This window comes from Pagrus major, chromosome 20 (assembly GCF_040436345.1).
Source record: "Pagrus major chromosome 20, Pma_NU_1.0".
Lineage (NCBI taxonomy): Eukaryota > Metazoa > Chordata > Actinopteri > Spariformes > Sparidae > Pagrus > Pagrus major.
In genome coordinates, this window is record NC_133234.1 from 20,637,496 (window position 1) to 20,662,202 (window position 24,707).

General features: G+C 39.6%; 3 protein-coding genes across 3 annotated transcripts; all 3 read left to right on the top strand.

Moving 5' to 3' along the window:
- Positions 1-600: 600 nt before the first annotated feature.
- Positions 601-6,425, top strand: LOC141015213 (5-hydroxytryptamine receptor 3A-like). Its single transcript, XM_073489167.1, has 12 exons — positions 601-640; positions 1,323-1,397; positions 2,033-2,196; positions 2,447-2,491; positions 2,648-2,757; positions 3,103-3,272; positions 3,449-3,609; positions 3,844-4,054; positions 4,158-4,322; positions 4,910-4,989; positions 5,498-5,687; positions 6,418-6,425. Exons 1-12 carry the CDS (start codon positions 601-603, stop codon positions 6,423-6,425), a joined length of 1,419 nt encoding a protein of 472 aa, XP_073345268.1.
- Positions 6,426-8,412: 1,987 nt separating this feature from the next.
- LOC141015215 (5-hydroxytryptamine receptor 3A-like) lies at positions 8,413-13,005 on the top strand. Its single transcript, XM_073489169.1, has 9 exons — positions 8,413-8,589; positions 9,751-9,795; positions 9,889-9,998; positions 10,689-10,858; positions 11,003-11,154; positions 11,362-11,572; positions 11,965-12,111; positions 12,195-12,223; positions 12,769-13,005. Exons 1-9 carry the CDS (start codon positions 8,413-8,415, stop codon positions 13,003-13,005), a joined length of 1,278 nt encoding a protein of 425 aa, XP_073345270.1.
- Positions 13,006-13,117: 112 nt separating this feature from the next.
- On the top strand, positions 13,118-20,967 carry LOC141015216 (5-hydroxytryptamine receptor 3A-like). The gene is made up of 11 exons (XM_073489170.1): positions 13,118-13,165; positions 13,897-14,005; positions 15,508-15,672; positions 16,517-16,557; positions 16,661-16,770; positions 16,992-17,161; positions 17,790-17,950; positions 18,541-18,751; positions 18,859-19,029; positions 19,239-19,276; positions 20,555-20,967. Exons 1-11 carry the CDS (start codon positions 13,118-13,120, stop codon positions 20,789-20,791), a joined length of 1,461 nt encoding a protein of 486 aa, XP_073345271.1. The 3' UTR covers positions 20,792-20,967.
- The last annotated feature ends 3,740 nt before the right edge of the window (positions 20,968-24,707 follow it).

A 24,707-nucleotide genomic window follows, 5' to 3' on the forward strand; every position in this document is an offset into this window, starting at 1 on the left:
AGTTCAGTGTTCAGCCATGTCCACTCTCATGTCAGGCCGCCAAATCCGATTGAGCTGAGCCCTGTTGCCCGTGGTGACTTCTCCTGTGATCCAAGGTCCTGGTCCAGACAAACTGCAGGGCCACTGGCTCCACGGCTAACTGAGCCTTGAGCTTATTAGCTAACAGTTGCTTGCCACAGTCAGGGATAGCTAGCAAGGAGCAGCATTTGTCAGTTACACTGGTGATTTGCTGCTCCCTATGGTCTTTGAGCAACCTTCGAATTCTGGCCACAAGAAGGATCACATATCGTTGTTCATGCTTGACTAAAGACTCCTTTCAGGCAAAGCTCCTGCATTAAACTTTTTCACTTGGGAAACTAAACAGCCACAATGGAGGATATGAGAAGTAAATTGCTTTTTGTTTGATAGTATAATTGATCTGCCCACAGTTGCATTAGACTAAAGAGAACAAAAAAACGTTGGTCAGTAAATTTGCCTGGCCCTCTTCCCGTACAAGGAAGTTACATTAGTGCTGCAACAGCTTCAAACCAAACATCTTCAGACCAAACAGACAGAAGAGGGATGGATGCTCATTGTCTGCGCTGACCTCTCACTGTCATGATGGCTGCAGGTTTTCTCGTTCTGCTTCTCCTCTTCACAGGTAAGCTGAGACAATTCTCTGTATTATGCATGCAGGTGAGAGATGTTCAGCAGTTTGGCTGAAATTTTTTGACATATATCATTCTGGGAAAAGTTTAGCTGATCCTCTGTGTTGCTCTCCTCTTTAATTGCAGTGTTAAGTGTGTCGAGTTGACAAACTCGAATATTAAATTCCAGAGATTTCAGAGTCGCAACAAAACCAGAACTGTAAAATATAATACATTTAAAAGGCATGAATATTAATATACGGGAGCCCTAAATAGTCATGGGTTGAACATATTATTTCCTCCGTTTTCTCGTGATAGTGAGTTCAATTTTATTTGTTTACTTGACATCTCAAGTTATTAATGTCATTATCACAGAATAACAAATGTTTTCCGAGATAGCAAGATAAGTTTCTCGAGATCTAAAAAAACGATCTTGTAATGTCCGGAAACCAACACTTGGCATTGTGTGATAATTACATAAATAGCTTGTCGTCTTGAAAAGAAAAAAAAAGTTTAACTCGTCAACCCATGACGATGTTTTGGGCTTCTGTACTAATGTTTAGCTGAAAAAAATAAAAAACCTTAGCTTGCACATTAAACTTGATCATCAACAGTTATTCATACTGTGTAGGAAAGCAGGAGGCATGTGCATGGAATTAATTTTGATTTAAAGACCTGTATACTCTTTTCTGTTAGGTGGAAGCGCCTCCAGTTACACAGAGCGACCAGAGCTTCTTGATGATCCACAGTCTAATCAGAGCACTGGAGAATGTATGTTCAGGAAACAAACACTCCAAAAGTATACAGTAATTATAATCTAATCACTAAGTCTTGAAATTGAAGACACTTTGCTGTTTTTGAGAAGTAATATCACTTGAAAAATTTGTATTTCAACAAAGTAAATGTGATCTGTCATGAATGCATAAAGGTTGGCCTGTGCTCATTGCTCCCAACCCGAGGTATTGTTCCTGGGTTGAGTCGGTAGAAAATTGTTCTCCTGGCCTTGATTTGAACAACATGCAGCTGATTGATCTCAAACAGAGAGCTCCACTGTACTTCAATGACAGCAAAAATGCTCACATCTTAAAATCATTAGTGGACTAATGAGATAAAACCCTGCAATCCTGCCAACGCCCATCCCATAATGGCCTTTCAGTGACCACAATCACTGGATATTACTGCACATATTTGTGAGTCAGTGCTTTTCAAGGTTTGAGAATAAATTAGGAAGCATATCAAACCACAGATACTAATGTACTTCATTTCTTCTGCAATTAAGAGCTCCTACAGTAACATAAGAGCAGAAAAACATAAAAGCCCTGAAGAAAAATAAGAGCATGGAAGTCGGTATTACTCAATTTTACCCCTTTACCTCGACAGACAATGTGTCTTGATATTTTTTGCAGTACATGGGGAGCACACTGAGGGTAACTGCAGTTACCAGGATCTGTTTAGATACCTGCACCTGACCAAAAACAATGAGCTGTTCACCATGGTCCGGCCTGTTAAACACTACAGAGTGACGACATGGGTAGAACTCAAAATGGTGATCTATGCCATCTTAGATGTGGTAAGTTTGAAATCACGTTTCGAATCATTTTAAAAACGTAGTCGCTGTAGGTACACTGTTGATCCTTTACTCAGAAGAATAAAGGCGAAAGTGAAGATAAATCCACTATATAATCACTTTATATTAAAACCAGAACAATGTTTTGTTTTATGACTCTTCTGCTGTCTGTTTGGTCAGCTACAGTAATTATGATAATGTTAATTGTGCTGCTGGAAAGGTTTTCACACATGCTGTTCTGCTTTGCTCGTAGCGAGAGGTTGACCAAACTTTGATTCTTTACACTTGGATTTATATGGTGAGTTCTCTCTGAGATACACAACAGCATTTTTGATCATTCTCACCTGTTCATCTTGAGTGAACACCCACATTATTTCCTTTAAATGGTATCTTGTCATTGTGTTTCTCGCCTTCCTCCTTGCTTTCTTATCTCCTCCCTTGTTTTCCTGTGTAGAGCTGGAAGAATCACCACATTTTGTGGGATCCGAAAGATTTCTGTGGACTAAATCATGTAGTATTTCCTAATGAAGCAATGTGGAAGCCAGATCTATTTATCGAAGAGATGTAAGTGTGAATATACAGTATGTGCATGCTTTAATCCTGTCAAATCCTCAAACAGTGCGCCATCAGCAGTGGAGGTGACAGAACATTGTGTTACTGTGTGGAAAGGACACAAAAAATGACGCATTTGGATGCCAAAACATTTAATGGTTAATAATATAATTTCATACATATATGTATTGTACGTTTAATTTGTACTGGTTTCCAAAAGTCTGACAGAGATAGCCATTTTAAAGCTGCTCATGTTTTGTCCATTGGAAAGGCACCTCTAGTGCCACCATGAGGATAACATATGAATTTTGAGTCAAATGTCTAAACAACTATGTGTGTGTGTTTGTTCTCATACAGGACAGAGAAGGATAAGGCCCCTCCGAGTCCTTATATCAGTGTTACGAATGAAGGAATTGTTGAATTAAGGAACGACCAGGTGCTCGTCACCACCTGCAGAATGCAAGTTTACAAATTCCCCTTCGACATTCAGCGCTGCAACATCTCTTTCAAGTCTGCCTTACACTGTGGTAAACTTTAACTTGTTACCTGTACTTACTTACCTGTAGTGATATTTGTTCAACTAGATAGTTTTAGTGTGAGCTGTCGAGTTTTGGAGATATCTGCCGTAGAGATGTTTACCTTCTCTCTAATATAATGCAAACCCTACCTCTCACCTCACTGCATCATTTTTCTTCCACTGCAGATGACGAAATAAAGTTTGAAGCCATCCGCAATGCCTCAAAGATCACAGAGTGGTCCCATGACGCGATGCAGAGTCAGTACGAGTGGCTTTTCATCAACATGACAGTCACCAACAAAACTGTCAACCATTTTGGCTACAATCAAAGCATGATCATTTACACGGTAGGTATTTCTGGATACACTGCGCAACAAAATATGACAGTGTCAGCGACATAAAATTCTCCAGACATAAAAGGAAAGTGATGAGCAACACTTGTATTGGGTCGAGGGACTCATCAAGGGTGTTGAGGGCTCAACCATGAATCGTGCTTACTAAATAAAACATATAGAAAGTCAAAATACTCCAATACTTCATAGTTTCCTTTGTCAAAAGTATATGAGACTTTTTTCTCACAGATCTCCATGAAGAGGCGTCCTATCCTCTACATTGTCAACTTCTTGCTGCCCATCCTGTTCTTCCTGTGTCTGGATTTGGCCTCCTTCCTGATCTCAGACAGCGGTGGCGAGAAGCTCGGCTTCAAAGTCACTGTGCTGCTTGCTGTCACCGTATTACAACTTATTCTGAATGAAATCCTGCCAGCCTCTTCAGACCGGATTCCACTGATAGGTAAGCAAGCTCAGAGTCAGTCCTCACTGGACTGCAGAGGTCGTATTGTTGACTCAATGTGTAGTTATTTGTCCACATTAATGATGAAGTCTTCCCCCTTTAGCCACCTTCTGTATTGGGATTTTTGGTCTCATGATGCTCAGCCTCCTGGAGACGATTTTTGTGATGTATCTGATGAGGAAAGACTTGGAAAACAACGAGGCGGACGAAGACCAAAGCCTGAGTGAGGACTGTGGGGACAAAGTCAGCTTCAAGAACTGTTTTAGAGGTGAGATTAAGCAAAGATTCAGGATCTGAACTCAGTCCCCCATTGCTGTTTCAGTTTGTGACTGCTGCTTTAATATTTGACTGCCTTTGACCCAATGTCAGCTGGGATCAGCTCCAGCCCCCTGCGACCCTTTTTTGTGGACGCATTGAAGTATGTGGGTAGTGACGGTTATATCATTTGAAATGGACATGTCTTTTTTTGTACGTAAAAGAAGCATAAATGAGCCTTAAGAGTGGAAATCAGTGGGGAGGTTCACTGGGGAAACGATTCTGAGTGATATTTCCGGTGCTTGGCAGGACTAGCGTTAGTAACAGATCTGATGCACAGACGGCCTTAGCTTAGAGCGCTAAGCAATAAAAATCACGTTAGTAGCATTCACTCGAGGAAATTACAAACCTACACCTAGATTAGTGTCCTGTTACAATGGAAAACACTGGTCCTGGTAATGTGACAAGATGCACCGGAGGTCGCACCCATAATTCATGCAAGGTATCATTGGAGCTCAGAATAAGGTGGATAATGGTGTGCACCCTATCATTGTATTGTATCATAACTGTCTTCATGTCAAACTCACTGTATCCCTTCAGACAAGAAGAAATGGACCCACTGTGTTTGTGTCCGTGACGAGTCTGCTGATGAAACTCCATCTGAACTGATGACCAAACAGGTTAGAATTAGGTTTCACTTAAAGGGTCTATGTTCTCCAGGCTGTTGACAGGGATTCTGTTTCTGTTGTTGCTGAATTTATTAGTTTAGATTTTTTGAGCATCTTAAAAAAAAAATGACACGGACCAGACTGGCATCATGTCATCAAAGCTCTGTTGGGAAAGAATCGCACTTCCACATGATGTTAGGAACAACTGTGAGTCGAGAATAGATCTAGATAGAATAGATAGAATCTGTTCCACATTTCTAGATGTGACCTTTGGGCATTTTCAGCCGTTTCTGTGGCAGTGTTTTTTTAAAGGGGGGACATTTGGAGCTGTTTTAGTGTGTTTGTGGTTAATGTTTTGTGAGGTAACCATGTGTGCCGGTCTGGTCTATTCACCCCTGTTGTATTTAACTGATATATTTGGATAAACTGACCATTTCGTTCTCATTGTGATGGACACACATTTGCAATCATACGTGGTCCATATTCTCCTTAATTACCAGTCCACTAACAACTTCTGCAGGGAAGCAGCAACCAACTGACGGAGGAGTCCCACGCCTTGGAGAAGGTCTCAGATGAGCTGAGGGAGGTGGAGAAAACACTGTCTCTGGTCCTCAAAAGCAGGAAGGAAGAGGCAAAGCCTGCTGGCTACTGGACCAGAGTGACTAAAAGAATCAACAAAGCTTTCTTCATTTTCTACGTCACAGTGGCCAGTGTGTTTTTAGTTGTTATCTTTTCAAAATGGAACAATCCAGCTGACGTTTAAAAACACGATAATGAGTAATTTTTCCATCACATATAAGCAGGCTATGCTCACACCTGGGGCCAGATGTATGAACGATGTGTATGTGCAATAGAGTGCTGCAAGGATCGCTTAGTTTTGAAGGCCAACCCTGAAATTAGCATCGCTCTGGTTCCCGAGACATAAAACCTACAAGATTTTTGAATTGGAATTTGGATTATTGCAGAAAATAATCTCTGTGGCAAACACAAGTACATCCATGTTTTGTTCAGCAAGATAATATTCACAGATGATAAATTAAATCACTAGAAGTAAAAAGCTAATGTTAGGCTATAACTGCATGACAATCACATGACTTAAACGTCACCACCACTAAGCAACTTACTACACAATTACTATGCACGTTTTCTATAAATTGATCGATCTGCAAGTTGTAAAGTTAGAGTAAGAATAGTTTGTAACTAAAGTCTGAATGAAAAGACGGACTAGTGAGTAGATGAGACTTAGATGAGTGTAATACCTTCAACTCTCCTCTTACACAATGTAGTGTGACTATTCTGCTTTAGGCACAGCACGTCCTTTTGCTTCTGGCGTCAACTCCACAGTATACGTCTATAGTTATCATCATCACAGACTGCTTGATGAGCTTTATTATGAATGCTGGAGAAACATCCTTATAACATCCTTTGTCTCTTCAAAAGGAGGATAGCCTGTCAGCTAGTCTAACTGGCTGCTAAAATTAAGATCACCTTTGTTTAAAAGATATCACTGGAACTGGATGCATATAATTTTAAATCCATTATCCAGCAATGAGGTCAGACTATTATTACTTACTATTCATTTTTATTTCCTCGTTAAATACTTGTTGTTTAGTGCTTCACATCGAACGCATATTTTCTGTACGAGCTTAATCTGGTTGTATTATGGAGTTCTAGTAACATATGTACCTTTGATCTGTAATATGCACAATGTTCAAAAAGTCCATGAAATACTTAACAAAAATAAGGAAAGTATAGCTCTTTAAGATCATGTGTGTTTGTGTTTGCTCATATATTATACTGAGCATATATTATATACTCTTATATACTCATATAACTCTGTGGTTTGAGGAATTTTGTTCATCTTTTGATGCGCTTGTTCTACATCTGCATCTGCATTTAAGCTGATTTATGTTTTCTGGTGTATGTGGTCTGGTTCTGGAAAAATCAGACTTTGTACGACAGAATAAAACAATAGAGACAAACCTTGTTCTACTCTTTTGTATGACTGTTGTATAGTGAGCAGCCTGTCTGAACAGAAGTGGATTATACATATCGGGGAAAAAAACAACTGAATAAATGGGGTTTTATCAAAACAATGGTCCCCCAACATGGTGATTTTAGGCTCTAGAGAGGGCATAGAAGCTCATATCTGGTCTGATGAAGTATCAATCAAATGACTGCCATCTCAAGGATTATGTCGTCTGCTGTGAAATGAGAGGAGTTTTTTGTTGATAAAAGCATTAAAAAGCATCAATGATTGATGGTTAGACATTCAGATTTACAGGCTGCAAATATAAAAGAGAGAAGTTGCCTTCTCACTAGGAGCAAATCCCTACGAGCTATTCAGTTTATGCCTTTACTCAACAGCATCAGCAGTCAGATGACAGGAAACAAGGGAGACAGAGTTGCATCAAGGGTCCTTACCCAGACTCGGGGACATTTGTTACTCATGGTTGGCGTCTTAATCCTGAGGCCTAAGTCTTAATTACCAGGCTTAACTCTACAACATTGTAAGCACGCTGTTAATTGCATTTATTGTGACAGTAAAATGGATCTGCCCACAGTGTGGCAGACATCAGCGGCTCCTGGTGTTTCCCGTATTCGGCATGTCACCAGTTTAAAAAAAACAAAAACACAAAGGGTTGGTCACCCAGTTTGCCCAACCCTTTCCCAGAGTGAGGAAATGGTATTTTTTTTACTGAAACGTAATATTAGACAGCAAGGAGAGTGCAGGGATGCACATTTGCTGGGTGGATCTCGTACAGACTTTGGATTCTCACTCATGATGCTTGTTGGTTTCCTCGTTCTGCTCCTTCTCACAGGTAAAGTCTCTTACGTCTTTAAGACAGCTTTCATTGGAATTATTTCTACCTGTGAGTAAATGTTTGAAGTTTTTAATTTTTATGCTTCATGTCACAAAAAAAAATCAATCTAGCACAATTGAATTCAGATAGAAGTAGAAATTAAACCTATCTGCATGACTAGAGCTATGAGCAAAAAATGTGCAACGCATGTAAGTATTTAATCAAAGACGGACATAAGCTTGATAAATCCTGGGAGAGCTGTTGCCAACACCTCTTTAAGTTGCTGCAAGTGAGTCAGGTTTTCAGACACATTTCTGAGTGCTGCCGGTCAGTGATTTTATTAGCATGCATTTGGTGGTATATATATAGCAGATGGATCTGAAATGGAGAGCCTATTTAGACTCAGATGACTGTAAAAATCATTTAGTGGTTGAGTGGATGAGCTGGTACTCACACAACCTGCCAGCGTCCATCTGAGACCACAAGCACCGGATATTACTGCTGCTGGTTTTTGATTACGGACTTAAAAAGCTCAGTTCAGAAGCGGTGGATAACCAGAAATTCATACAATAATGGCTCGGAAGAGGTATAATCCTGTATTTCTTCTTCTTCTCATAGTGAATGTGTCTTGATGTTCTTAGCAGTGGATGGAGAGGCCTCTGGGAAAGTGTGCAGTTATCAGGATGTTTTAAACTACCTGAACTTGAGCAAAAGCAATGAGCTGTTCTTCATGACCCGGCCTGTTAAAGACCACAAACAGGCCACAAAAGTATCCCTGGAGCTGCTGCTGTATGCCATTCTAGATGTGGTAAGTTGTAAAAGCTTTAATATTTGTGTTAGGTATCACTTATCTGCTAATTTCCAAGAGATTTCGAGGAAATCTGGGGAAAGTTAGAGCAGGCTAACATGTTAAGGAGCTACAGTGGATGATGTTGCAATCTTGGCATTTGTAAAGCACCGAGCGTCTTACTGAGATCTGTGGCATCTGCAAGGTTGTTGAGAAAACTATGAAGCTGGCATCCTTTGATTCTTTTTGACAAAAGCCATTTAACAGAAAATGGATCTAAACATTTACCAGATTATGTACCTGTGCAGCATTCAGCATAAATCTATTAAAGTAAATAGGTCATAATCACATTTAATGGAGCCACTTTTGAGATATGGCCAGAGTTATGGTTTGAAACACTCAAAAAATGTACTAACATTTGTAGTCTTGGTTTGTCTTTCCACAATCACCTCTGGTTTGGTCGAAATAAATCCTCAATTCACTGAATATGATGTATAAGTATAAGATGTGAAAATGCATGCCTCTCCTGTCCCCGCCTATCTTGTCTTGTCCTCCCCAAAGTAATACTCTTGGTCAGAGGCGCTGTAAATCACCTCCATACTGTATCCTCTGTTGTCAAACTGACCTCCGTCAGGCTGTGTTCAGTCCCAGTTTGGTGTCCAGTCATATTCACTCTCGCATCGGGAGATTGAGCTGAGCCCAACTGGATTTCGCCTGTGGTGACTCCCCCTGTCTGCACCGGTGACTCCTTGGGCCACTGGCTCCACAGCTGACTGAACCATGAGCTAGTTCACTAACGGTAGCTAGCTACAGCCAAGGATAGCTAGCACAGGGCAGCAGTTGTCGGTTACTCTGGTGATGCTGCCTCCTTTGTTTTTGGAGCAACCTTCGAAGCTTTGCCATATTTTTCAAATTATACCTTTAAAGCAACATTATGTAGAACGTGTTTTTTGCAAGATTTAGCACAACACAACAGTATAAATGCAAAAACCCTGGTTGCTTCACTCCGCATTAATGATTTTCTCGATCATATGACCCCTGTAGGTGACCTACAAATATTGTCTTTAGAAAGTTTATGATTATGCTACTGACATTTTTTTGTTTGAGGCTTTATGAAAGTTTTGTGTCGTCATGTTCTGTGACTGGAAAGATTTTCATGCATATTTCTTTGCTTGTTCATAGAGAGAGATCGACCAGACGTTCATTCCTTACGTTTGGATTGTCGCGGTGAGTTCAGCAGTTGAATTAATCTTTTTGTTCTTACCCAGACGTTTATTTTCTAACAGCGTCTCCTGATGTCTCCTTTGTTTGCCTCTGTAGAGCTGGCAGAATGAACACATACGATGGGAACCAGATGACTTTTGCGGTATTAAGACGGTTTCCCTTCCTGTTGAAGTTTTGTGGAAGCCAGATATAACTATTGAAGAAATGTATGTATGAATGTACGCTCATGCACTGACACTCACAAAACCCAACGCGGTCACAACAGTAATTACAGTAATTGGTGTTATAGGGATTCATGTTACTGCTGATGCATTCGGCTTGGATTGTTGGAAAAGTAATGATGATAAAATGGATTCTCGCTCCTACCAAACTGTTACATAAACGCTGCATATTTACAGTGGATTATTTGGAGGAAACTATTTTACAAATTGGCAGAATTTGAAGAAAAAAACAGTCACAGTTCTTAACAAACTTTCCTGTTCAGGGTAATAAAGCTGCTACAGAAACTCTCATAGGAATACTCATGAAACTAAATATTGGCTTCAACAGCTGGAAGAGGCAGAGGTGGAGGAGAGGATCAGCATTTTTGATTGAAATGACATAAACAAGTATTTCTCGAACAAAATCGTTGCCAATTATTTTTCTGTCGACTGACTTATCAATTAAAAGCCTCATTATTTCAGCTGTATACTCAAACTAATCTGTTTGAGTAGGGTCTCTGTGTCCATATGTCTTATGCCTGAGGGGAGTTTGAGAGAATATTCCAGGAAATGACAATTAAATTACGCCTAAAAGTTTGTCTTTGAAGAATATGTACAAATTGTTTTCAGAATTGCCTTTTCTCTTTTGCTGTGTGTCATGTTTGCATGTGTGTTTCTCTGTGTGTTTTCATACAGGACAGAAAAAGACAAAGCCCCTCCAAGTCCTCTTCTCACCATCCACAGTAACGGTTTAGTCAGCGTTCAGAACGACCAGGTGCTGGTCAGCACCTGCAGGATGCACGTTTACAAATTCCCCTTCGACATCCAGAGCTGCAACCTCTCCTTCAAGTCTGTCGTACACTCTGGTGAGCCTGTAACCTACCGTCTTCTGTTATGTGTTCCTGTGTCTCTGATAAGCACTTTTCTCGTCACGTGCACAGACCCCACCACATACCGGACCTTCTCTCTTCATTGAAACCTCACAGCTTGTTTTTTATTTCCCACACCAGTCAATGAAATACAGCTTGTTCACGATACCCACTCTTCAGAGGACACACACACAATGATGCGAACCCAGTACGAGTGGCTGTTCATCAACATGACTGTCACCAACAAAACTGTCAACATGTTCGGCCTCAAACAAGACGTGCTGATCTACACTGTAAGTATTACTGGATACAGAACAGTGTTTGAAGCTAGAACGGTGGCTACTTTTATTGTTTATTGTATATTAGAAGGTCCTGCAAATAATTTATGAGCAGATCGATTGATTGTGTTGTTGCTTCGAGCTGTGTATTATGTGGTTGCTGTAGTTTTTCTCAGATGTGCAGGAGTAGGACGATCAATCACGTGACACATAACTCCACAGATCTCCATGAAGAGGCGTTCGGTCCTCTACATCGTCAACTTCATGCTGCCCATCCTGTTCTTCTTGGGTCTGGACTTGGCCTCCTTCCTGATCTCAGACAGTGGGGGCGAGAAGCTCGGCTTCCAGGTCACTGTGCTGCTTGCCGTCACTGTGATGCAACTTATTCTGAATGAAATACTGCCTTCTTCTTCAGACAGGATTCCACTCATAGGTAAAGAACAGTCTACTCTAGCTGATGTGAATTTAATTAGATTTACACATTAAAAAGTATTGGATATAAAATATATATAAAGTATAAACGACTCTTTCTGAGGTAACGAAAACACAACAATTCCAAGTTTCAGATGATTATGCACTAATGAAAAGTATTATATTCAATCTCTGACATTAAATCCTACACAGTGGATCTTTCCAGGATCACCAAAGTTATTTAACTTTATCCTGAATTGGTAAGACTCATCCTCTGGGGACTATGAATGTCTGTACAAATGTTAATCTTCTTCAATTCTTAATCAATCAAAGTCTGGCCTTTTTTGGACTGTAATTCATGTGAGTAGGAACAGCCCAAACTGATTCAACATGTAACTATTCTTTCTTCTTTAGTGGTCTACTGCATTGGGATTTTTGGTTTGATGATGCTGAGCCTCCTGGAGACGATTCTGGTGTTGTACCTGATGGCGAAAGACTCCCAAGACAACGAGACGGATAAAGAGGACTGTAACAAACAGGACGAAGCCGCCTGTAAAGGAGGTGAGATTCATTGCAGCAAAGAGGGATTTGTGCAAGTTAAAATCTATGGCCTGTAGATGACCATCAGTTCTCCCCGTGTGCAGAAGCAGTGCGTAGTGTCAGCAGGAAGCAGGTTAAGGGAATGTAATGCCAAAGGTGTTATATATAAATACTGTACCTGGTTGGTATGAGGTATACACCAACCTGTGACTGTAACACAAAGTTAAGTTTGAATTACATCACAGTGTTACAGGCCAATGTGTCTCTTCAAAGGCAAGATGCTACTCTGTTATAATGTTACTATTATTGTGCACATTGATAAAATCTAATACTGATTTAATAATAATTTTGAATATGCTGCAACCGTCTTTTGTGTCTAATGTATCCTTCCAGACAAGAAGAAATGGACTGCGTGCATCTGTGATGTGTCAGCAGATGAAACGCCAAATGAGCTGCTGAAGGTTGAGTTTACTTTTTACTTTAAAGGGATAGTTTAGCTAAAAGTATAAACATAAAAAACACGTTTTCTCGAGGAAGTGCTCTATCTAGCCGTGGAAATAGCTTCGGTTTTACTCATTAAGAATTTGAGGTTTACTTCTCTGACATTAAAGTCAATGCACAACAACAAGAAAACATAAACACACTAGTTAACCACCAGCTTCTGCCCGCCCTCTGCAGGGGAGCAGCAGCCAGCTGATGGAGGAGTCCCAGGCCTTTGAAAAGCTCTCAGACGAGCTGAGGGAGGTGGTGAAAGCACTGACACTGCTCCTCGACAGTCGGAAGGGGGAAGGGAAGCCTGGCTACTGGACCAGAGTGACTAAAACAATCAACAAAGTTTTCTTCACTTTCTATCTCATAGCTGCCATTGTGTTTTTACTCTGTATGTCTCTCAGTTGGAATAACACACTAGACTAATGGTGCTTCGTAATGACACATAATGCTATATATATGTAGTCCTTCAGTAGTGGTGTTTGCATGTTCTACACACTGCTACATACCGTATCTAACACATACTCAGTATTAGCCCATGACACTGGTCGGGTTGTGTGATAAAATTCCAGTGTGCAATGCTAAGGTTCAGTGAATCCACCAGATGCATGAATAAAAATACAGAAAATAAAGCATGCAAGTGATTAATTTCTGGTGTTTATTTGACTGATCCAAAGGTTACTTTTTGCCAGGTCATAAGGTTGTCGATAAGAAACATGGTGACGCTGGACATTTTACTGCTGGACATAAAATGTCTCGTCCTGCACTGTAAAGTCCATTGCCAGTGTTTGTGCACTGGAGGCTGTAAGTGTCCACTTCCTCGCTTTAGTTTATGTTGCTTCAAACAGACATACAACATCCTGTTGCTAGAAATACTCACCTGAGCACCAAATGTGGATCAATCCGCTGCTCAAAACAGTCCAACGTAAACTTATAGATAATAGATAATACTGATAGAAACTACATTGACCAGTTGTTGGTTTATTTATATTAATACTAATTATGAATTCAAGAATCAATCAGTTGGAACCAGTGGGCTTGATATGAGGAAGGACAGTAATAAGAGATAATACATAATACATTTTGAGTCACCAGCTACCACTGTTAAAAACCCTCTCATATTGGTTGGAAAATGCACTCCCTGTTTGTTAACTGAGCCATTAAATCTGTCCACATACTTCCTTGCAGAGTGGCCCCATGGAGTACAGCTACATGTGGTTAGAAATCACTGCCTAAATTACTGAGATAAAACAAAACAAAACAAGGATTGGTCATTGAATTTGCCCAGCCCTCTTCCAGTGTGAGGTTATATTTCAGCGAGTCGACAGAGATGCACATTTGCTGTACAAACCTCTCACAGACTTGATTCTCACTGGTCCTGCACTCATGATTCCTGCCGGCTTCCTCTTTCTGCTCCTCTTCACAGGTAAGGTTTCTCTCGTCCTCACAGCTCTGGATAATTCACAAACCTCACTATGAACGGCTTTCTTCTGAATTCAAGGCTGTTGATTTTTTTCTGAATCACCAGATATCATTAGGGGTTAAAGGAAAAATCAGCTTTCATTATTATCTTTTAACCGTATATCCACTCAGTTTCCAGTTTATTGGGCACGCCTGGCTAAAACTAGTGAAGTCTGAAACAACAGTGCTGTAATTCAATCCAACCACTGAGTAGGCAGGTTCCCACAATATTTAAGAGCACAGTTGCAACATTGTTTTTATGCTTTTCTGGACTGGAAAACAAAATTTCAAATTGAAAGGTGTTTGGGAGGTGAAATGGTTACAACAGTCTTCTTCGTCGTCATGCAACACTGTGGGGACATTGAGTTAATTAAAGGTTTACTCAATTAATTATTCTTTCTTTTGGGTCAAAACTATTTAAAATATAAAATAATACATTTGGTTTCTGCCTCTGCCGTATATATTTTTTAAAATCAATCAATCAATCAGTCAAACTTTATTCATATAGCACCTTTCAAACAAATCAAAGTGCCTTACAAGTGACTGGGAAAAAAATGGGATGATTTGAAGAATAATTCAAGATTTAAAGAATTTAGAGACTAGTGCACACCAACTGCAGTGTGTTAATGTGTTTAAAATAATAAAATAGCATAATAAGTAACATGACAATATAAAATGTTGCCTGTAAAAGTTGATTTAATAAATGTGAATAAAACAAAAAAGAATAGAATAATATCAACAGTAAAATTTAGATAAAACAGAATAAAGGGTTATGACAAAAACAAGTAAAATAAAATAAGTGTAAACATTCAAGCCATAAAATTAGAAGAGGCTATATAGAAGCCAGACTGAGTAGATAGGTCTTTAGTTTACTTTAGTATCAATATTTCCAGCTGCTCTCAGATCAGTGTTTTAGTTGTGCTTAAAGAGCTAAAGAGACAAGAGCTAGAGGAGGAGCTAGAGAAGCATGTGTGAGACGTAGCCTGGTGGTGTAGTGCATTATTAGCTAATAAACTAAAATAGCCGTGGTATACTTAATGTATAATGATGAGAGAACTTTTGTTAAAAGCTTTCTAAATGGCTGGAAGTGGCTGGCGTGCTGCTGGCCATGACATTACCAACATGCATTTGGTGGATTATCACAGATGGACCTAATTAGACTCAGTGTACTGTAACAATCATGTAGTGGTTGAGCAGAGCGAGTCCGTATGTCTGCCAGCACCAATCTCATGATGACTTCTGTGTGACCACAACCATATAACTGCTTATATTTGTGAGCTGGGTTGACTTATTGCCACCAGCACGACTAAAACTAATCAAATTCATATGAAGAATTCAGAGACAGTAGATGTACACAGCAACTTTAACTAGCTGAGATGACGATAATCAAACAAGTGTAGTAGCTCAAACTTTCAAAATGGCAAAGTAATCACCATCACATTTCCTGTCTTTATGTTTCTGCTGCAGATGGGGAGTCCTCTGAACGTAACTGTACTTATCTGGATGTTTTAAAGCACTTGAACTTGACCGAAAACAAAGAGCAGTTCGCCATGATCCGGCCTGTTAAAAACTACAAAGAGCCCACAAAAGTAACACTGGATGTACTACTCTATGCCATTCTAAACGTGGTAAGTGGTTGCTTATAATAATAACTTCAGGTTATATTGATTTAAATTCTCTCTTGTTCTGTGACGTAACAGGATATCAAAGTCACATTGTATCTGCTGTGAAGTTGCTGTGAAGGACATGGGCCTGAGGTATCAGCTGCCTGACTCTGTTTGTACTCAGCCCTTAATATTCCTGGAGAGAAGATACTGTCACATTTATTAAAATAGGGCCCAAATGAAAAACACTCAAGGCAGGCAGGTAGAAAACAAAAACTAAATACGGTACAAACCAAAGAAGCACAGGGAAGACGTGCAGGAACACAAGGAACGCGATGAACGCTACAGACACGAGGAACATCAGGAACACTCCAGACACGGGATGGACGTGACACAGAGTGAGGGAACAACACAGGCTTAAATACAAACTAAACTAACAAGGGCATGAGGTGCAGGCTGAGAGACACTGGGAACAGGCCGGTGCTAACGAGGCTGATGTGAGACAGGCGTGTTGGAACGATCAGACTGGTGAGGAGCACAGGTGAGAATGAAGTAGAAAGTAACAAGAGACAACACACAGGATATAACTACAAACTAAAACAGGAAATCGACAAACCAAAAAGCCTAAACCATGACAGATATTCTTTTGAAAGCATGGTTGCCGTATCAAACGTAGATATAAGCTACTGTATTTTATGCAGCCTTGGTGGAGGTTTGTGCCCTGAGTGCTTTTTGGTTGAATTTGTGCTAACTAAAGTTTGTTTCCACATATTTATGATTCTGGTGTGCTTTTTAAAAACTTTGTCACTTAAACTTGCATTTACACTGATTCAGGAGAGAATTTAAGACGTATTTTCTTTGCTCTTAGAGAGAGAAGGACCAGCAATTGGTTCCTTACGTTTGGATTGATATGGTGAGTTCTGTCTGAAAGAAGAAATACATTTCCACCTCTCACTCACTTGGGAAACTCAAATTGCATTTGTTTAAAATAATTTTCTCCTTGTTTTCATCTGTAGTGGTGGAAAAATGAGTTTATTAGTTGGGACCCAGATCAATTCTGTGGCATTCGCAATTTTTCTCTCCCCACTGCACTTTTGTGGAAGCCGGATATAACTATTGAAGAGATGTAAGTTTGAATGTGGATTCATGTTCTGACACTCACAACTGTAACTTCATCATGTGATTATTGAGAAATTACACAGAAACTGAAGCACTTAGATGCCAAAACACTTATATTGTGATATTGTGGTTACACATGTGTCGTAGATCATTGTTACTTTCAGTATTTAATGGTATAATACACTATGTGAAATTTGATCTAAAGCGTACTCCTGTGTTCTCACACAGGACAGAGAAGGACAGGTCCCCTCCCAATCCTTTTCTCATCATTCACAGCCATGGTGAAATCGAAATAACGGACGACCAGGTGCTCGTAAGTTCCTGCAGGATGCACCTTTACAAATTCCCCTTCGACACTCAGACCTGCAATCTCTCCTTCAAGTCTGTTGTACATACTGGTGAGTCTGTTGCATTTAACAGTTTCATACGTCGCAGAGGAGAAGTAGCAACATAATTTACAGCGCAGCCTGCAGAGTTACACGACCCATTTTCAAACAGAATGGAGACTTTCAACAAACTGCATCATACTATGCATCTGCATCTACCACTGCTCACCCCCCCCCACACACACATAATACCACAGCAAAGGCTTACTGGAAGTTGAATTTCCTCCAGTAAAATGAAAAGCATGCCGGTCACAGCTAAACCTTTGAAGAGCACGTCACTGATGACGTCAGGTGAAAGGTCATCATGTGACTTAAACTCACCGACTGCAGTCAGTTCATTTAATTTATAAATAAAACGACTCCATGACATATTTCAAACTGATCTGCTACAACAATAAAAAAGCTAAAAATGTTGTTTTCGCTCTGTAGACACATTTTTGATGAATGATAGCGCTAAGCGCCAAGCACTAAACTCACTAAACACACAGCCTACTTCATAATAAAAGTCAAAGTGAGTTTGAATACATGTGTGCTTTAATGACTTTAACAGTTTCTTGTCCCATGAACGCACATATCATACATTCCTTCTTTGTTAACCTGAAAGGAAACTTCACAGTTTTAATTTTATCTCCCACCTCAGACAACGAAATACAGCTCGTTCCAGATCTCGACTCTTCAGAGATCGTCGAGCGGACTCGCAAGTTGATGCACAACCAGTACGAGTGGCTGTTCGACAACATGACAGTTCACAAAAAAAACGTCAATAACTTTGACTTCAGCCAAAGTGTGGTCATTTACACTGTGAGTACTGCTGGACACAGACATGCAGAGGCGGAAAGTAAACATTTTCCAATTATTTTTTCCACCTCTGTGTCTTAAGTAATTACAAGTATATCCTTCCAATACATTTCAGAGGGAAGCACTGTTTCTGCCAAGATTCATTTATTATTTCCCCTTATTGTATTGATGACAGGCTTGAAATGCAAATGCACAGCAAAATTACTTTCAGCTTTTCTGTTAAAGGGTTTACATTCCCCATTTTTGCTCTGAGCGCTCTAAAACTGGAACTGTGAATTTTTCTGAACAACCATTTCAGATTGGATTTTTGAACGCACCCTTATTTATTGCTAAACCATCAGTGGACTAATGGTTACTTTTAATCATTAACTCATGTTTGTTCACTTTACTCCGTGTGGGCAAAAGACTTTGTTGCACATTTGAGCGCACTGTCATCAGAGCAGGGTCTCTGTGTGAAGTGTGAGGGAGCTTTCATGCCTCTTGCACATCGCACAGATGACACGATCATGAGAAAGAGTGATTTCTCTTCAGTTCAACCTTTGCCAGTAATACAGTACAGGTCAACCACCTGACCCTTGAACATCATTTCACAGATCTCCATCAAGAGGAGGCCTGCCCTCTACATTGTCAACTTCATGCTGCCCATCCTGTTCTTCTTGGGTCTGGACTTGGCCTCCTTCCTGATCTCGGACAGCAGTGGCGAGAAGCTCGGCTTCAAGGTCACTGTGCTGCTTGCCGTCACTGTGATGCAACTTATTCTGAATGAAATGCTGCCTTCTTCTTCAGACAGGATTCCACTCATAGGTAAAGAAACTCATTCTTGAGTCGTATTGGACAGTACTTTATATGCGATTTTCTGACACACTGTGTTGTAATTTGTCCACATTAATGACAATGCCTTCCCCCTTTAGCGTCCTACTGTATTGGGATGTTTAGTTTGATGATGCTCAGCCTCCTGGAGACGCTTTTGGTGATGTATCTGTTGCATATAGACGCGAAAACAGAGGCAGAAAAAGAACAAAGCCTGAGTGAGGACTGTGGGTTTAAACGAGGCAACGTCAGCATCAAGAATTATTACAGAGGTGAGATTCACTCCCATAGGGAAGTCAGACATCTGGTGAATTTGCGAAGCAGCATATAAATTACTCCAGATGTTTCATTTTTTTGAAAACAGTCATGTATAAAATGTCTAATACAAAGCACTTGTGTTATTTTGAATATGCACTAACCATGTTTTGTGTTAATTAGTTAATAAGTGTATTAACCGTGCCTGTCTGTGATGTTTCTCCAGGTCAAACACCATCTGAACTGCTGCCAGTGGCCAAAGAGGTTAGAAAGTTTTCACTTTTTTAAATCTAGAAGGTTACATTTTTTGTTTGTTTGTTTTCGCATAATTGGAAAAAAGTTGTGTATGCTTCCTCCTGCAGAAATAGTCCACACAAAAAAGTGTTGGCATTGTGTTCTGTGAGCTGTAAAATTAAATAAACTTTTAAACTTTTAAATCTACAATAAGGAACTTTCTTTTTTTTCTTGTTGATTGTGGCGGCCCCCAAGGACAAAGGATGAAATAGTAGTGAAAAATAGTGAAACAAAGATAACTTTATTTTGTTTAAGTGTCGTACCACCAGGCTACCACCAGAGTGTCTTCTTTCCTCAGGCTATGAGACTCCTCATCGTCCTCAGCACTCCGCCATTAAAAAATAGACCCAGTGACAGGCATTAAGAATAATTATATTAATGACACAGATAATAGCCAACCTTCTCACTAATGGTCCCATCTGCTTATAGGTCATATAGAGGCTTTAGTATTGAATTTGGACTGTTACGTAACCAGTTATCTTTGCATTTCCAAAACTTTATTAAAACAACAGGCCACTTAGACGGACATCTGTCAGCTCTTGCTAGCTAACACCATATTCTAGTATAGCAGTGTCAAAATTATCACAGACTACACACATTTTGTAACATTATCATTATTTTTTGTTATGTCAGACACATTTACATGCATGAAAGTCCTGCTGCATGCGTCAGATGAATTGTGTTACATCCCTCATCTCACGGTGGCTGATGCACTGATGAGTTGCATCCCTTCTGTCAACATAATGAGTTGTTCTGTCAGATACAAAATTTGAGGTAATATTTATTTTGCATATAACAATAAGATGTACTATTTGAGGTATAAGACATATATCATGTAGAATGTAAGTATATTATGTATAACGCTCTGTTTCCTTCGCTTCGTCTTTGTTTTTTTTCTTGCTTTTCTTGTTCTGCCATAAATTTAGTTTGTTGTGACATTTTGATGTATGTATGTATGCAGATGTATGCAAATATATGTGTGTGTGTGAGTATGACTGTATATATATACATATATATATATGTGTATATATATATATATATATATATATATATATATATATATATATATATATATATATATATATATATATATATATGTATATATATATATATATATATACTGAAGCACATACATTTATATGACGTCTGGGGTTGAAACAAGCACAAACATAACAACTGAAACAAAGATGTGAATGTCAAATGTAGCAGCTGAATTTAAAAAATCATGTTCTTTAACTACTTTTTCAGGAAAGCAGCAGCCAGCTGACGGAGGAGTCCCATGATTTTGAAAAGCTGTCAGATGAGCTGAGGGAGGTGGTGAACGTGCTGTCCCTGCTCCTCAACAGCAGGGACGAAGAAGTGGAGCCTGGTGGCGGCTACTTGAAGCGCGTGTGTAAAAGAATCAACAAAGGGTTCTTCATCTTCTATATCGTGTCTATAACTCTGTTTTTAGTCTACATGTTCTTCAGGTGGAATGCACAATAATCATCGTACAATAATTGAGTTACACCAGAACTAGTAAACAGTCACTGGATCACATTAATCATGCATGTTGTACTATCCCAGTGCACTAATATGATCTGAGGTGGTTTATGCTGAGCACAGTTCTTATGTACAAGAAATCCACCTCTACAAATATTAAAAAATACGAATAAAAAGAGCATGCAGGTGTCAAAATATGCATGTTGTCCTACATAAATATATCTTGAACATGTAATATGGGCAATTCTTATAATCCAACCTAAAACATATTAACAACATTTAAAAAATTGAAGCATTTACTTAAGCGCAAGCAAATTAACATCATACCATCAGCCACTCTACACGACAATAAATCTCACACCACGCTTAAATCAAATGTTGGCAGCCATAGCTAACACTAACATGCACATGTTGACAATACTGAAATTTTGATGTGATTTTGTGGTAGTCCTTCAAAAAGTTTTCCAGACATTCAACACATGTAACCGTCCCATTGGGTAAGACTTGCTATCGTTTTTTGTTTTGGGCTGAATTTCACAATCCCTCTGGACTGACTGCAGTGGATTCAGATCACCTGTACGCAAGGTGAGGAGACTGACTCCTAATTGATGAGTGGAAGCAGTTTGGGGCGTTCCCCTACCAGCCAATCAGGGTGTGACGACACCCTTTTGTGAAGGCTTCTGAGAGGTGGGGAACGGCAGGTTGGACTCTCATTCTGAATCTGTTCCTGACATGCTGCAGACCACATCCTGATAGATTGCTAGCCAGGAACTCTGGACTGTTTAGGCCCCTATTGAGATTACTTTGCTGCCTCATTTCATTGTACTTGAGGGAAATTGTGTTTATTCTTCAGCCAAGTTGAGTGACCACAAAAGTCCCCAGTCAACTAGACTACTTGTATCAAGTTCGTCCTTATTTGTGCAAGTGTTGCTTTCCTTGCAAATAGCTGGACACCTGCAGGTTTTCTTTTGTTTGTTTCTATATTCTTAACTGAACCACTTGAAACTCAAGCCCCTATACACCTTCAGTTTTTAACATTTTATTTCATTGGGGACTTGGGAGCTTGTAAAAGCACATTTCAGTTTGATTATCCCTGAAGAAGCATTTGTTTATTATCCAAGTAGTTGAACTTGGGCATTCCCTGTAGATGTACATATTTTTTGTTTATATTTTAATGTAGGTTGGGGCTGGTTTGTAAGCCACACACGAAACCCCAATTGTAAACCTGATAGTGACGCTAGAGGAAACACCAGGTGATCACCAAAGTCAGTAGGATTAAGCATCTGGGAACCCATGAATGTCTGTTGAAGACTGTGTGCCAATCGATCAGGTACATGTTGAGATATTTCAGTCAGAACTAAAGTGGTGGACCAACTAACACCACTCATCTCCTCCAGAGCCACGAAAGTCATCTCCAACTCTTCAAAAAGGCGGCGTAGGGGGCCACTTCCTGTGAGACGAATTGATCAAAAGATTGATCCAGTGGCCCTTGAAACACATAATATTCTAAAATATATCAAATGTGTCCTCCTAAAGAAGTTATGAAGAAATGTATGAGACTCTTTCTAACGCAGAAATGAAGAAAAACAAAGCCATTCTGTCTGTTTTGTCTACGTGTTTGTAAGAGTGATAAGAGTGAACCGAAACAGAATAGATGCTGCCAAAAAAACCCAACACAATGACCTGAAAGTGATAAATTGCTCCCCAGAGCCGAGGGGAGCTGCAGAGTTGAGTCATACCTCTCTGAGTTCATCAGTCAGAGCGAGCACTTTCACATAAGTAGTCACAAGATCCATCGTTAATATGACGATATTGATCGGAGCCACTTCAAATAAAACAGCAGTGGAGAAACTGCAGCTGATCCGGAAAGCTCTAATCTCTTCTGTGGTTTTGAAGTGATGAGACTTATGAATGTGGATTATACTTCATGGCGTTGCAGCTCAACACACATGACCAGTTGTTGATTAAAGTGGGCATGATGTGAGGCATTAAGTTCTTGGTCCTCTCTTCTTGGTGAACTGTAAAAAGTGAAGCTGCAATCATTTAATGATGCGTGCATCTCACTTCCTGTGAATCGCTCAATCGACAATCTTGATGGAATCGACCGGGTACAGTATGTGCTGAGACCACAAATTACTCTTATCATTAAAAAAATAATAATATAACATAATATATAAAAATAACAAAGGGTTGGTCTGGTCGGTTTGCTGGGCCCTCTTCCAGTGAGAAGATAAGTGCAAGGTTACATTATGAACAGCGCTGAGCTGACAGGGACGCACATCTGCTGTTCAAACCTTTCATCAGATTTACAGTCTGACCAATGATTCCTAAGTTGGAGGCCAGTTGTTCCTATAGTCCACTTATTTATTTTTCTTGCTATATTTTTTAACATTAAACCAGTGTCACTTTAAAATAGCTGTAGCACCATGATGTAATCATTATCTCAAAATGTTATCATGTAATAAAATTGTAGTGATACCCAATAATACAATAACTTCTCACTAATGCCTTGAAATCTGATATTGTAATGACATTTTACTAATAATTATTGGGAATGTATTATATTTTCAGGTAGGTCTGATCCCCTCGATCTAATCTCCTATTGAGTAAAGTTTCTACTTTAGTATTATGTCAACTTTTTGTCTTAATTTCAAATTCAATTTGAATCCCTTGAATGAAATTTCATAAAATCGTTTGAGGCAAAGGAGAAGCACTGTTGACTCAGAAGAAGAAGAACATTTCATGGAGATTGAATCAACAGTCCTCAAGGTGTCTCGTGTGTCCTGATGTTTTCACTGTAGATGGGGAGTCCTCTAACAGAACCTGCAGTGATCGGATGTTGTGAAGCATTCAAAGTTAAAAAGTAATGAGGAGAACTCCATGGCCCGGCCTGTTAGTGACCACAAGGCGTCCATCGAGGGAGCCCTGTGGCTACTTATTTATGCCATTCTAGATGTGGTAAGTTGTTGCTTATAATCATAAATTACAATTAATATTTCTTCAATCCAGGAGGTTAAAACCACCTTGTATCTGCTGGAAATTTTAGCCATGGAACGACAAGGAAGGATTTGTTTCTGGCATTGACCTTTTTGGACACGTTGCCTAAGAAAAAAAACATTAAGGCCATTAACGTATATTGTTGTGTGTGTCCGTGAGCCAATAAGCAAGCAGTGTTCTTTTTGAGCCAAGATCTATTAGTGCTGGTGATTGGTTGCCTCGAGGCACGCAGGGAAAACACCATGTCACACCCAGAGAAGATCTCATCACACTGTGGTAAATAGGTTCATATTTACTGTGATATGAAACTGCCTTGAGTCTGTAAAAATGTCAAGGAGCTGCAAATAAAACCAACATTTTTTTTACCATAAAGTGTAATGTGATCTTTTGTTAAGACAGATTTGATAAAATTGGTATCAATAAAAGCATTGTTCAGGAACTGGTATCGAAATCACATCAGCTGTGTTTACTGACAGTGGCTGGTCCTCTGGAGCCAGAGCCGGGGTAGTCATACTTCCTGTTCCCATCCCGCCAAACCTAAAGTAAATTACTACAAGTAACAGAATCTATTAATATAAACTGTTTTCCTCTCATGCTATAATATAATATTTGGGAAATGTAGGGGTGAACAGTAAACAGTTAAGCACTAGTCATACAATGAGGTAAAATGACACTGCATCTAATTTCCTGTAAGTCGCTTCTGTGTGTGAAGACCATTGATGGAATCGATACAGTTTGTGCCTCAACCAGAAATGACACTCAAATCTTTCTAAAAACCCTAACCCACTGAGATCGAGGACAAAGTAACAAAAAGGGGGATGATCATTCTGTTCGTCCAGCCCTCTTCCAGTTTGAGCTAATATTTACAGACAGCACTGAGTTGACTGGGATGCACAATAGCTGTACTCTGACAGACTTTGGA